Source organism: Esox lucius, chromosome 7 (assembly GCF_011004845.1).
Source record: "Esox lucius isolate fEsoLuc1 chromosome 7, fEsoLuc1.pri, whole genome shotgun sequence".
Taxonomy (NCBI): Eukaryota; Metazoa; Chordata; class Actinopteri; order Esociformes; family Esocidae; genus Esox; species Esox lucius.
Window position 1 is genome coordinate 19,969,538 of NC_047575.1, and position 14,457 is coordinate 19,983,994.

General features: G+C 41.6%; 1 protein-coding gene across 3 annotated transcripts in view; it reads left to right on the forward strand.

The window, feature by feature from the left end:
• Nucleotides 1–14,457, forward strand: part of myo1ca (myosin Ic, paralog a) — a 32,576-nt gene that overhangs the window by 6,121 nt on the left and 11,998 nt on the right. Inside the window, exons 1-10 of one of the 3 annotated variants that reach the window (XM_013134510.4) lie at nucleotides 2,502–3,150; nucleotides 8,677–8,835; nucleotides 8,965–9,080; nucleotides 9,263–9,461; nucleotides 9,848–9,928; nucleotides 11,025–11,204; nucleotides 11,297–11,395; nucleotides 11,507–11,620; nucleotides 12,538–12,609; nucleotides 12,916–13,035. In XM_013134510.4, the coding sequence (XP_012989964.2) occupies nucleotides 3,133–3,150; nucleotides 8,677–8,835; nucleotides 8,965–9,080; nucleotides 9,263–9,461; nucleotides 9,848–9,928; nucleotides 11,025–11,204; nucleotides 11,297–11,395; nucleotides 11,507–11,620; nucleotides 12,538–12,609; nucleotides 12,916–13,035 (1,158 nt within the window). In that variant the 5' untranslated portion in view covers nucleotides 2,502–3,132. Of the gene's footprint in view, nucleotides 1–2,501; nucleotides 3,151–5,622; nucleotides 5,708–8,676; nucleotides 8,836–8,964; nucleotides 9,081–9,262; nucleotides 9,462–9,847; nucleotides 9,929–11,024; nucleotides 11,205–11,296; nucleotides 11,396–11,506; nucleotides 11,621–12,537; nucleotides 12,610–12,915; nucleotides 13,036–14,457 lie in introns of those variants that run through there. The other 2 variants (XM_013134511.4, XM_020048534.3) reach the window with 2 other exon arrangements.

Sequence of the window (14,457 nt, forward strand, 5' to 3'; positions counted from 1 at the left end):
GTTCCAGAAGTCTTCCATTCCACAATGATGGTGCCCATTATGGTCCTGGGAACTTTCAATGACTTCAAAAACGATGTACAACCTTCCCCAGATCTATGTCTCAACACAATCTCTGTAGTCTGACGAGAGTTCCTTGGACATCATGGGTGTTTTCTTTCACTGTTGCAAAATTATCAATTTCTTTGCAGTATTTGTGGCTGAAGCGACAGTGTAGCATGTAACTTCTTAGACCAGGTCATGCTGCGCTAAACCTGGTGGAATTCCATTTATTAAATTTTTTTAAAGAGTGGAACCCTATCAGTAACGTCTCGTACCCAACCCAATCAAATGTGCTGCCTGGACAGAGCAACACCAAAAGATTCATATGTTACACCATCACCGCCCCCATTCCTCTGAACACGCTGATGATAGCGTCGTTATCATTGCCCCACAAAAACCACAGCTCTTGGAAAACAAACTAATGTCTCAGAATGTGCGTAAAACTGCCTAGCGATTTCATTCCGACTACACACAGTATATTAAAACATAATAAATATAGCTAGCTAAACAAAACATGACCCATAAATCCACGACCACATTTACATCCTTTTTACATCAACATATTTACTTCCATTGTCTGCAGTGTTTACAATAGAAACTGTTGGAATGGTAGCCCGCACTCCATTTAAACCTTTTTTTGAAATAAAAAACTCAAAGGACGAGATATTTACTTATGGCCTCATTATTGTACAGGAGACTGCGATTGCCACTCCAGAACCTTCATCTTTTTCTGCTGTAAACACTGGAGTGTCAACTTGGCCTTGTGCTTAGGGTCATTGTCGTACTGGAAAGTCCAAGAGCGTCCCATGCGCAGCTTTCGTGCTGAAGAATGCAAATTGTCTGCCAGTATTTTCTGATAACATGCTGCATTCATCTTGCCATACATTTTCGCGAGACTCCCCTGCCTTTAGAGCTCACATCCCCCCAAAACATCAGTGAGCCACCACAATGCTTCACAGTGGGGATGGTATTCTGTTCACTATAGGCCTTTTTGACCAATCTCTAAACATACTGTAGCGCTTATGGTTGTGCCCATTTAGCTCTATTTTGGTCTCGTCACTCCAAATTACAGTGTGCCAAAAGCTGTGAGGTGTGTCAAGTTTGTAGGGCATATTGTAACCCGGCTTTTTTGTGGCATTGGCGCAGTAAAGGCTTCTTTCTGGCTACTCGACCATGCAGCTAATTTTTGTTCAAGTATCGTTGTATTGTGCTCCTTGAAACAACCACACTATCTTTTTCCAGAGCAGCCTGTATTTCTACTGAGGTTACCTGTGGGTTTTTCTTTGTGTCCCAAACAATTCTTCTGGCAGTTTTGGCTGAAATCTTTCTTGGTCTACCTTACCCTGGCTTGGTATCAAGAGATCTCTGAATTTTCCACTTCCACTTAACTATTTATACACAGACACTAATTGCAATTTAAAAAGCAAAAGTGTGGGAAATTCACCTTTAATTGCAATTTCAACCTATATGTGTCACCTTTTGTGTCTGTAACAAGGCCAAACATTCAAGGGTATCATCATTATGATTTAGTATATGTTTTAATATATTAAATATTAATATGTGATTTAATATGATTTAATAATTGGCTTCATATGATATCACACTATCACTTTTTTTATTTTGCTTGATCAGTCATATTTTCAAAATCAATGCCAAAATTTCACAGTTTCTGCCAGGGTATGCACACTTTTGAGCACAACTGTACTAACAGTCTGGAATCAAATCCAGTCAGATGAAGTTTTTGTTGAAATCACTGTATCTATTGTTCACATGACAGGAGGCAAGAATAGGAAGCAAACATTCATACGGATGGAGACAGATCCATACTCCCCTCTCAGATATCATTGTCCAGGCCAATCAGAAAACTACTGGATTCTGATCTCAATCTAAAACCAGTAACCTTGGCAGAGAAACTGATATATCCAACTCCTTCATTTGTTCCTGTTGGGTTGGGGCTGTTCTTATCCACTTATTGGCCCTGCCCTGCGAAGTGTTTGCCCCAGAGTGAGACATCTCACTGGCACATGTTTTCTGGCCCGGATCGGGTGGGAATAGTGGACAGGGGATAATCAGTAGAGGCCAGTCAGCTGTTCCCTCTCTAGCATGAGCATGATAGAAATTATGTAGTAACCAGGACCTCATGGGAGAATGTATGTATTACATACTGTACTGTAGAAAGAGGTTGTATAATTGTATAATCCTGAATCATATGTCAGTTCTGGAGTTGTTCTAAGAGAGTGAAGGACCCTGTTTGATGGACTGTTGGGTAAGGGAAGAGAGCTGAGAAGTTTGACCCTCACCTCGTTGGTGCGACAGTTCTATTGATATCAGCTGTATCTGTCTCAGCTTGTGGGAGAAGAAATGACGAAAAGGAGGGATGGAACAAGAGAGCAAGCAAGGGAGGGGGGGAGGGAAAGAATGCGCTGAGGCTTCGTCATGTGATTTTTTTGTTTTGATATATTTTAATAGTTTCAGAGCGATTAAATTCCCTTAACGTCCATGCAATGTTAACAGATTTTTCCAAACCTTTTGAACTTTTCTCTTCTCTTTCCCTTTTTTTCTTTGGTCCGTCTCTGCCAGCATACTTTTCCTCATCTTTTTTTTTCTCTGTTTCTTTTTCCTTTTTTTCAAACCTGCTCCGGTCTAAATGTGGGACGCGTGAGTAGAGTTACAGTCTGTGTTTCCCAGCGGTGATTTAAGGACTTAAGGACTAATGTCAAAGAGGAAGTTTATTTGTCCTGTCAATTGTAGCATGGGACTGACCGAAGGTGTAAACAAGTTGAACTACTGGTAGTAAGGCTTGAGGCTGTTTTTCTTTGCAGGGTGGCAGGACGGACAGAGAGAGACCAGAGACAGAGGGTTTGTGCATGTTTGTTTGGAAGAAAAGAACCGACCAACTAAAACAGAGGTGGTATGTAGTATGTGTGAGAGAGAAAAGGAGAAAAGTGGCACTGTATGCTGGGTCTATTGAAAATGGACAGAGAGATGAGCTACTAGAACACGTACGAGTCTTCCTGAGGTGGAGGGTGGACGAGTGATTCCAGAAGCACCAAGGACCAGAGAGGGAGATCAACAACACTGAGCTAGAACAGGATGAGGTACAGAGGCAGGGTAAGATTCTTATCTCCTCCTTACTTGTTGCTTGTCATAGGCGTTTGTGTGTCTGTGTGTCTGTCCGTACATTTTGCAGAACACAAAGCAAGCAGATGTTAGCGTACATACAGAACATACTTGTGGAACTAAATCTGAAAAATAAGGTTGTCTAAAGTCGTGTTGGTTCAGACTTTTGAACTATAACAGATAATGTGCTCAGCACTGTGTATGAGTCAGTTCTCCCACCATCTCATTATGAGTCATCTACATTGCCTGAGACTAGAGCTCTCCATGGACATATTGTAGCTCTGGTGGCTGGTGTTTTTCCACATTGTCCAGTGGTAGCACATCTATGGTGGGAAGCCATTTGAAGAGCTGGGGTGTGTGTAGGTTTGACTGGCGACTGAGCAGAGGGGCACCTTATAAGGAAAACACTGAGGGGAATCAACCCAGCAGAGCTGACTTAAGGGGCCCAGAGCCAAGTTGCACTGAAACCTCCCAGCTAGATCATCCACAACCATAAGGAATACTACACCCCCCAGCCCATCTTACCCTCTGCTCTATTCAACTACTGAGATTCCCTCACTTCTCAACAAGCATTAAGTCATAAACCTAAAGGCTGTTAAGTTTAGGAAATAATTCAGGTTTGTGCATTTCTGTATATGTGTCAATCTACAGCATTCATGTCATTTTCTAAGGTCCACATCACTACTTAAGAATGCACTGAAGAACGTTCACAAAGGCAGAAGAAGGGTGGGACAGACTTTTCATAGCCGAGTCCGAAATGTTGCTTGTATGTGAAATAAAGTAAAAAAAAAATGCTGGGAGCGCATTGTTTGGAATTCTCCCGGAGAATCTGGTGCATCTAGTCTGGCCTTGCTGGTTCAACATCCTGATTAAACATGCTCAACACGAACCATTCACTTGTGTGTTTACAACACATGGTCAAGATATGGGAAAACATGTTCTGCTGCGCACCACTAACTAACCCGAACCCTCTCACCAACTGCTGTTTATACGTCAGAATGTTGAAATAGCTGAAAGTATGTTTCAAACTATTTCAGTGTTGTCTGTATATGTACAGATGGGGTGGGAGATAGGCCTGTTGGTGGTGTGTATACAGCTCCGGAAAAAATTAAGAGACCACTGTACCTTTTTCTTTCCTTTCCAAAAAAGTTGAAAAGGAAAGTTTTGAGTGAGGGACAGAAGCGTTCAATTTGCAGTGGTCTCTTCATTTTAACCCTTTTATTACTCACTCAAAAACCTTCCTTTTCGACATTTTTGGAAAGAAAAGAAAAAGGTGCAGTGGTCTCTTAATTTTTTACGGAGCTGTATTAGGTTATAATTTTTTTTGCTAAAAGTGAATGTAGACAACCAACTGTACTATAGAGACCAATTTAAAACACAGAAATAAAAATAAATCTGCCTAAAGGTTACCGTGTTAGTGTATACATTTATACAGTGTTTGAATTTGTCAATTCGTACAGTTTCGTACAGTGTGCCTATACCCTGGCTACTCCTCACTTTCATTAGATTCATTAGAGGCTGCTTTGAAGCAGAAAGGCATGTTTCAAACCATTACATATAGTGTTGGCTGTTGAGTAGCATCCGATGTGTGTGCAGAATCAGGCAATTATAAAGGGCTGAGGTCAACCAAAAATCTCATATAGACATTTGAAAATGTCCTATCTACCAGCCCTGCCCATATATTCTCATGCTGTCAGGACCATATTGGAATGACAGAAAGTGCTAGTTGGGTCATGGGGTAAGGGTGGCGGCTTGGTGACGAGTTCTAGAGCTGTTAGAGCTGAATCTGATGACTGTCTGCACAGTATAATACATCTGCCTTAGGCAAAGCATTTCAGAGACATTTTACAGAGACAGGAGAACAGGCCAAACATTTTGGAGTGAAAAACAAAAAGCCACACACACACACAAAAGCCACATTCAGTGGAGTTCCTTGATGATAAGACCAAGCCTGCCTGTTTCTGTGTATGTGCATGTGTGTGTGTGTGTGTGTGTGTGTTTAGGGATTCCTCTATGTGTTATACTGGTTGCAGGAAGGCCACCTGCTGAAGTGAGTGGGAGAACAATACTCTGAGGTAGAGTGGAAGTGTCTCCTCGCTTTCCTCTGCTCACAGTACTTGGCTTCAGTCCACTGTTGTCCGTATGTTGTTTTAAGGATTTTCCACCATTACGTTTTCAGAGATAACGAACAGTTAATGACATTAACCAGGCTCTAACAACACCCCTGAGAGGGCTGTGTTCCCTAAGCCCATGGACCCATTGTTGCTTTCTCCAGTGTTGTGTGTGTGTGTGTGTGTGTGTGTACAATTACAACCATTTGGCTCTAGGTAACAACCTCAGTCTTTCACATTGTGGTCTTGAGGAGAAAAAATAATACAGTGTAAGTTCTGTTCTTCAGTGTTCCCCTGTAAACATTCAGAAACGGAAATCCCATCAAAGGCTCTCTTTCCATTTCCCCTTGCAGTGGGAGGGTTGTAGAAGGTAGCTTTGACATTTATTTTCTGCACTGGTGGATAATAGCTGTAGCTGGTGCACACACCAATTCCCAGTAAGTCTATTTTATTTGTGTGTCTGTTTTATTAGATTTGTAGGGAGAAACATGTTTGTGAACCTCTCCTGTCTGTTTTCTGTTGTCGACCTGGGTGTATATGTAGAACGTACTTTGTAGCAGATTGTCACTATGATCTGTATTTACAGTATAGCAATGTACTGATTTTGTGTATATGCTATATACACTACTGTTCAAATGTTTGGGGACACTTAGAAATGTCCTTTTGTTTTGTCCATTAAAATAACATCAAATTAATCAGAAATACAATGTAGACATTGTTCATGTTGTAAATGACTATTGTAGCTGGAAACAGCAGATTTTTTATGGAATATCTATATTGTATCTATACATGCGTACAGAGGCCCATTATCAGCAGCCATCAGTCCTGTGTTCCAATAGCACCTTGTGTTTGCTGATCCAAGGTAATCATTTTTAAAGGCTACGTGATCATTATAAATTATGTTAAATTATGTTGCAATTATGTTAGCACAGCTGAAAAGAAACTGAAGATCTTGTACAACATTGTTTACTACTCCCTCCACAGAACAGAGCAAACTGGCTCTAACCCGAATAAAAAGAATAGTGGGAGTCCCCAATGCACAGCTGAACAAGAGGACAAATATATTAGAGCGTCTTGTTTGAACAGATTTCACAGGTCCTCAACGCGCAGCTTCATTAAATAGTACCTGCACAGCATTAGTCTCAATGTCAACAGTCAAGAGGCAACTCCAGGATGCTGGCCTTTTTTCCAATCTTTCTCTGTCCAGTGTCTGTGTTCTTATGCCCATCTTAATTGTTTCTTATTTTTTTGTACAACAACTGCTTTTTTTTGTACAACTCTGCCTAGAAGGCCAGCATCCCATAGTCATTTTGAGCCTGTAACCAAATCCACAATTGCTGATACTTCAGATACTCAACTAGTCTAAATAAGGTCAGATTTATTGCTTTGTTAATCAGCACAACAGTGTTATGTTGAAACATAATCGTAAAAGGGATTGGTAATTATCACATAGCCTTTTAAAATGATAAACTTGGATTAGCAAACACAACGTGCCCATGGAACACTGGACTGATGGCTGCTGATAATGGGGCACTGTATGCCCAGGTACAACCCCATTTCCAAAAGGTTGGGATGCTGGGTAAAATGTAAATAAAAACAGAATCCAATGATTTAAACCCTATATTCAATAGAGAATTGTACACAGAACACATATCAAATGTTAAAACTGAGACTTTTTATTGTTTCTTGAAAAATATTTGCTCACTTATAATTTGATGCCTTTAACACGTTTCAGAAAATTTGGGACAGAGGTAACAAAAGACTGGAAAAGTTGGGTAATGCTAAAAAAAAAAACGAAACCAGGTAAAATATCACACAGCTAATTAGGTCAATTGGCAACAGGTTACAGTAACATGATTGGGTATAAAAAGAGCATTCCAGAGAGGAAGTGTCTGTCCGAAGTGAGGACGGGGAGGGGTTCATCAATCTATGAATGACTGCATGGTCAAATAATGAAACAATTTAAGAATTACGTTTTTCAACAAAAAATTGCTAAGAGTTTGGAGATTTCATCTTCTATGGTACATTATATCATTGAAAGATTCAGAGAATCTGGAAAATCTCTGTATGCAAGGGACAAGGCCGAAAACCAATAATGGATGGCCGTGATCTTTGGGCCCTCAGGCAGCACTGTCTGTATCAAAAACAGACAAAACTATGTAGTGAAAATCACTGCATGGGCTCAGGAACACTTCCGAAAACCATTGTATATGAACACAGTAAATCGCTGCATCCACAAATGCAAGTTAAAACTGTACCATGCAAAGAAGAATCCATATTTAAACAAGATCCAGAAACTCTGTTGCCTTCTCTGCACCCAAGCTCATTTAAGATGGACTGAGGTGAAGTGGAAAACAGTCCTGTGGTCTGACAAATCAAAATGTGAAATCTACGTCCTCCAGAGTAAAGAGGAGAGGGACCATACAGCTTCTAATCAGCACACAATTCAAAGGCCAGCATCCATGATGGTATGGGGGTGCATTAGTGCACATCTGTGAAGGCACCATTAATGCTGAAAAATATATACCGGTTTCGGAGAAACATATGCTGCCGTCCAGATGGCATCTTTTTCAGGGAAGGCCTTGCTTTTTTCAGCAAGACTGAGTAGTAAGAGTCTGGGTGCTAAACTGGCCTGCCTGCAGTCCAGACCTGTCATCCACTGAAACCCACTTTCACCCACAGCAATTGGTCTCCTTAGTTCTCAAATGCTTACAGAGTATTGTTAAAGAAGAGGTGATACAACAGTGTATAACATGCCCCTGTCAAAACTTTTTTTTAACTGTATCGCTGGCATCAAATTCTAAATGTATTTTTCCAAAAACTATACCATTTCTCAGTATCAACATTTGATATGTGGTCTTTGTACTATTTTCAATTAAAAATATATTTGTTTTGGACATAATTGCATTCTGTTTTTATCTGCATTTTTACATTCCATAAAAAATCTAAATCATAAAAATAATAGTAATTTACAACATGAACAATGTCTACACTGTACTTCTGATCAATTTAATGTTATCTTATTGGACAGAAAATGTGCTTTTCCTTCGAAAACAAGAACATTTCTACGTGACCCCAAACCTTTGAACAGTAGTGTATAGTATACATCCATTCAACACAGTACAGGAGCTGACAGGGATTTGTGTTCTACGTGTCTGAACGTCTTCTCTGGATCAGTGTGGTTCTCCTTGATGAGAGTCTGGTGGAGATGTTTATTTGCAGTACTGTGGTGTTGTCAGTATACGCCCAATCCCAACAATCTCCAGCCCTACCCTCCATGCCTCAGTGTAGATATATGTAAGCCATATGAGGGAAATTCCTCTCAGCCCATCAGGGAACAACATGAAGCTATTTAAATGCCAATTTGGGATTATACTGTATGTGTGAAATCTCTCTCCCTCTCTAGGAAGTGGGAGGTGAGGGCCGAGCTCATCTAGTCATGGAGGGTACTCTGACGGCGCGGGACAGGGTGGGGGTGCAAGACTTCGTTCTGCTGGAGAACTACACCAGCGAGGCGGCCTTCATTGAGAACCTGCGCCGACGCTTTAAAGAGAACCTAATCTATGTAAAGAATTGTATCATATGGCTATTTGGACATTTTGATCCTGTATAAATGATAGTTCCTGGCTTTATCACAAAATTCGTTGAAGGTTTGCTATTCATTTAAGAGGTTGGTCTTATCTCCCATTGGCAGACCTACATAGGGTCTGTGTTGGTGTCAGTGAACCCCTACAAGGAACTGGAGATCTACTCCAAGGCTCACATGGAGCGCTATCGAGGGGTCAGCTTCTATGAGATATCACCCCACATGTGAGTCACCTTCTGAGCCCTTTTCCTTTCTGTGACTCAACAGTAGTTTGTGCATGTGCACTGGGTACATGATCTTCAGAGTGCGTCATATGTGTTTGCCAAATGATGGTGATAAATATGTAACTGATCCATGAAGAACACCAACTGACACCATGTCTGTATCCTAACCGACTGTCCTGTAGCTACGCGGTGTCAGACAACACCTACCGGGCCCTGCGCACTGAGAGGAAGGACCAGTGTATCCTGATCTCAGGGGAGAGTGGAGCAGGGAAGACAGAGGCCTCCAAGAAGATCCTTCAGTACTACTCAGCTACCTGCCCCATCTCTGATAATATGAGCACGCTACGTGACCGGCTGCTGCAGTCCACCCCTGTTCTGGAGGCATGTTTGCTACAAACCTCGTCCGCGTTTCCCTTCCTACGATCTATCTTCCTGTGAGCGCCTCTGCAGGCTCAGGAGGAGTTCCATGCCTAGCTGCAGTACTGAGACTGGTGTCACATCAGTGAGAGTAATCGTGTTGATACTTGATACGTTGCCTATTTTGACACCATTTTCTGGCAAAGCCATTCCAATGGATGTGTGCTGCTGTGAACTTGCTGTTGCTGAACGTTTTGTGCTTGATATCTATCAGATCTTATCCCTCTGTTTTTTTCCTAAACACTGAGTCCAGCCCTGGGTATGTGTAGAATTACTTGGCAGATGAAGTGTTTTTTAATTCTGATTCTCATTAACATCCTGTCTCTGCTCTCCTGGCTGCCTCTTTACAGGCCTTTGGTAATGCCAAAACGTTGAGAAATGATAATTCCAGCCGCTTTGGAAAATACATGGATGTCCAGTTTGACTTTAGGGTAAGCCTATTGCTTTTTCTGGCCCCTGTGTCAAGGGATTGTGCAGGACAAATGCAAGTGTAATCCAGGGCTTAACATTTAGCATGCCCTACTACACATCAAAACATGTTTAACCCATACAAGTCTATCATCCCTCGGGCGTGATTACATTTGGTCATGTCATTATGTGTCGCCTGATTTCTCATGTTTGTGCTAGCCATACCATTTGTCCTTTACTGTTTTTAGCAGAATCTTCCAAACCAGATGATTTAAGCCATTACAGTAAATGTATTACCAAAATGCATAATTTGCAGTCTTTCTGCAGAGGCGCCCCAACAAGACAGACATCACTAATACATCTGTAAATACCAAACCATTTGAGACAGAAATGTGTGATATACATCAATCAAAAAGAGAAAACAAGTGGAATGCGCTGTTAATTTTCTGCTCAGACACACAGAGCCTTAGATATAGCCAAGTCCTTCTGGAGGTGGATGTTTGTCACATAGACAATCGCCATGTCCGAATGGTTGGAGTTACTCCATTTGAATCAGGAGAGTCTCTGGACGTGTTTAGTTTTGTTGTAAGATGCCCACAATCCATATGTTCAACCAAAAACTAAGCAAAGGAGTCAGTGGAAAATCACCCTCATCAGGTGCATTTACAAATACATTCCTTAAAAATGACCAGTTCAAGCTAAAGAAAATAATAAAAGTATTATCTACATTCAGTAGAATCTCTGGAACAAGGAGGTGCTTTTGGTTTTGCTTTAGGTCACCCACAGACTGATTTACAAAGGTAAGGGATAGCAGAGTACACTGTCTGTAAATGGACAATAGACCAAATTGTTTTTCCGGAACGTTATAAAAAAATAAAATAAAAAGGATACATTTTATGGAAAACTTGGTAAATTCGTTAGAATCTCTTTTTATGCACAATGACACAATGTGCAATAGCACTTTTCATCATATTAAATCACTTTCCATACTTTTTTTGGGGGATAGCTACATAGGTTGTACAACTCCATGTCGAAATACCAAACCATCCACACTAAATTCATCTTAAAACAATTGCAAATGTTAACCTTTCAGCCCTGCCTGTCCCTAACCGTCCCCAGGGGGCGCCAATAGGAGGCCACATTCTCAACTACCTGCTGGAGAACACCCGTGTTGTGCACCAGAATCATGGAGAGAGGAACTTCCACATCTTCTACCAGCTACTGGAGGGAGGAGATCAGGACCTGCTCAGCAAGCTGGGCCTGGAGAGAAATGCTCTGAAATACCACTACCTGGTCAAGGTGTGTGTTTGTGCGTGTGTGTATGTGTGCCGGCGCGTTGGTGTGTGTGTGCCGGCGCAGTGTGATGTGAACAGTCACGTCCTCTTCTTCAGGGTTGCTGTCCCAGGGTGAGCTCCATCAATGACAAGAATGACTGGAGAACGGTGACGAAAGCCCTAGCTGTCATTGGCTTCCGTGATGAGGAGGTGGAGGTCAGAAACACTTCAGTGTACTGTATGATAATGCAAATGCCCACCCAAAGTTTCACTGTGAAAAAATAGGTCATTTTCACTTCTCTCTCACTTCACTTCTCTCTCCGCTAGGATCTGTTTAATATAATTGCCAGTGTCCTCCATCTTGGAAACATTCAGTTTGGAGAAGGGCAAGATGAGCAAACAGAAATAACAACTGAGACCCAGCATAATTATCTGTCCAAGGTTAGAATGACAACCCCTCCCACACAAATATCTGTTTAACATTAGAACTACAACCCGTCCCCCACACATACCTGTCCAAGGCTAGAAATATAACCCTTCCCCAACACATACCTGTCCAAGGTTAGAAATATAACCCTTCCCCAACACATACCTGTCCAAGGCTAGAAATATAACCCATCCCCCACACATACCTGTCCAAGGTTAGAAATATAACCCTTCCCCAACACATACCTGTCCAAGGTTAGAAATATAACCCATCCCCAACACATACCTGTCCAAGGTTAGAAATATAACCCATCCCTCACACATACCTGTCCAAGGTTAGAAATATAACCCATCCCCCACACATACCTGTCCAAGGTTAGAAATATAACCCATCCCCCACACATACCTGTCCAAGGTTAGAAATATAACCCATCCCCCACACATACCTGTCCAAGGTTAGAAATATAACCCATCCCCCACACATACCTGTCCAAGGTTAGAAATATAACCCATCCCTCACACATACCTGTCCAAGGTTAGAAATATAACCCATCCCCCACACATACCTGTCCAAGGTTAGAAATATAACCCATCCCTCACACATACCTGTCCAAGGCTAGAAATATAACCCTTCCCCAACACATACCTGTCCAAGGTTAGAAATATAACCCATCCCCCACACATACCTGTCCAAGGCTAGAAATATAACCCATCCCCCACACATACCTGTCCAAGGTTAGAAATATAACCCTTACCCCACGAATAACTGTCCCAAGTTAGAACTACAACGCCTCCCCAACAAATGCATGTCCAAAGTTAGAACTACAACCCCTCTGCCACAAAATACAGTAAAAGGTTTGTACTATAACCCCTCACAACACACACATATTCCTGAACTCCCCATTCTAAAGGCAGATGTTGATGTTCCACAGCTGCTGGGTGTGGATGGGGTGGCTCTGAAAGACGCTCTCACTCATAAGAAACTCACTGCCAAAGGGGAGGAGGTGAGTGTCTTATACAGAACGATGCCTTCAGCCTGCTAATATAATTTTAAATAATGTAATTTATCATCCCACATACCAACAAGTAAAACAGTATGTGTGAGGTTTTTAAGGCATGCACATTTTGATGAATTTGATTAGATGTTTTTTTTTGGGGGTGGGGTTAAATGAGAGGAGTACGAGAAGTTCAGCTGAGTCCAGAAGATAACACATGGAAGTACTTTGCGTCTCTTATTTCCAATGTGTGTTTGTATGCATGCATGCGTGTGTGCATTTGTGTGTATTTGTATGTGCGTGTGAGTGTTTTAGATGATCAGCCCGTTGAGTTTCGAACAGGCTGTGGCAGCACGTGATGCCTTGGCCAAAGCAGTGTACGGCCGTACCTTCACCTGGCTGGTGGCACAGATCAACAAGTCCCTGGCTTTCAAGGTCTCTCACTCACATACTTATAACAGTTAGCCAGCAACAACATTGACCTACAGTGCCCTCCACATGTATTGACACCCCTAGAAAAGATGAGTGAAAAAGGGTTATAAACAAGAAACCAGGCAAGCCTAGTTCAGCCGGCCCGCAACGGAAAGTATTGCCCGGGTCGCCCACGTGAAAGGCTGCGTCGCTAACCACTACACCAAAGAGCTCTACGTTCAAGGGGCCTCTTGTATCTATCCTGAACAAATCCTCTTTGACCATTGGCCGTTTTAACAGCTAATTGGACATTCGTGAATGATATTGATACAGTTAAACTGACTAACATTTCTTAATAAGTTTACCTCCACCACAAATAGCATCTATGAACTGTTAGCTTTTGGCACTGGCCATTTGAACAGCGTATTAGCCAGTAATAAGCTTCACCAGTATCTACTAACTTACTGGACTAGTCTCAGGAATTGAGCAATTGCTAGCGAGTCTGCCAAAGCAATTTCATTTAATGGCATAAGAACGTTTTTTTTTTCTTTCATTCGTGAATGACATTGATACAATAACTATCAATAAAGGCGACGATAACTAACTTTTTAATCAAGTGAAACGATGAGAATCGTGGAAATAAAATAAATAAATGTTGTTGTTCATGTCAGTATGTCACTGTTGTTAATGTCACACTGAAAAAATTAGAAACATCCGACCTTTAATTTAGGTACATTTATTCAAAGAAAAAAAAAATCTGTCATCAAGAAATGATTTTTTCTAACAAAACCATTTGTGCCACAATTATTGGCACCCCTGCATTTATACTTTGTACACCCTCCCTTTGCCAATAAAACAGCACTGAGTCTTCTGTTACATCTAATAAGGTTGGAGAATAAAGAGCTAGGAATCTGAGACCATTCCACTTTACAGAGTCTCTCCAGATCATCCACGGTCCTTGGTCCTCTCTTATGCACTCTCCTTCCTGGCAGAACCAGCCAGATTCAGATTAAAAACCTAGTATTTCATGGAGTTCATGGTGCCATGTACCCTAACAAGGTTCCCAGGGCCTTTGGAGGAAAAACAACCCCACAACATCACAGAAGCTCCACCATACTTAACAGTGGGGATCAGATTATTTCCGGTATAGCCATCCTTCTGTTTACATCAAACCCACCTTGAGTACTTGTTGTCAAAAAGCTAAATTTTTGTTTAATCTGACCATAGCACTTGGTTCCAGTTAAAGTTCCAGTAGAGTTTAGCATACTCAGGCGCTTATGTTTGTGGTGTAATGACAGGAACAGCTTTTTTCTGACATGCCTTCCAAATTTTTTTGGTGTGCAGTAGGGTCTTTTGGTAGTTTTGGAGACTTCATGACATCAAGTTGCTCTTCTGTAAATCTCCATCAGTGATCTTTGGGGATTTTTTGCCTCTCTTACCATCCCC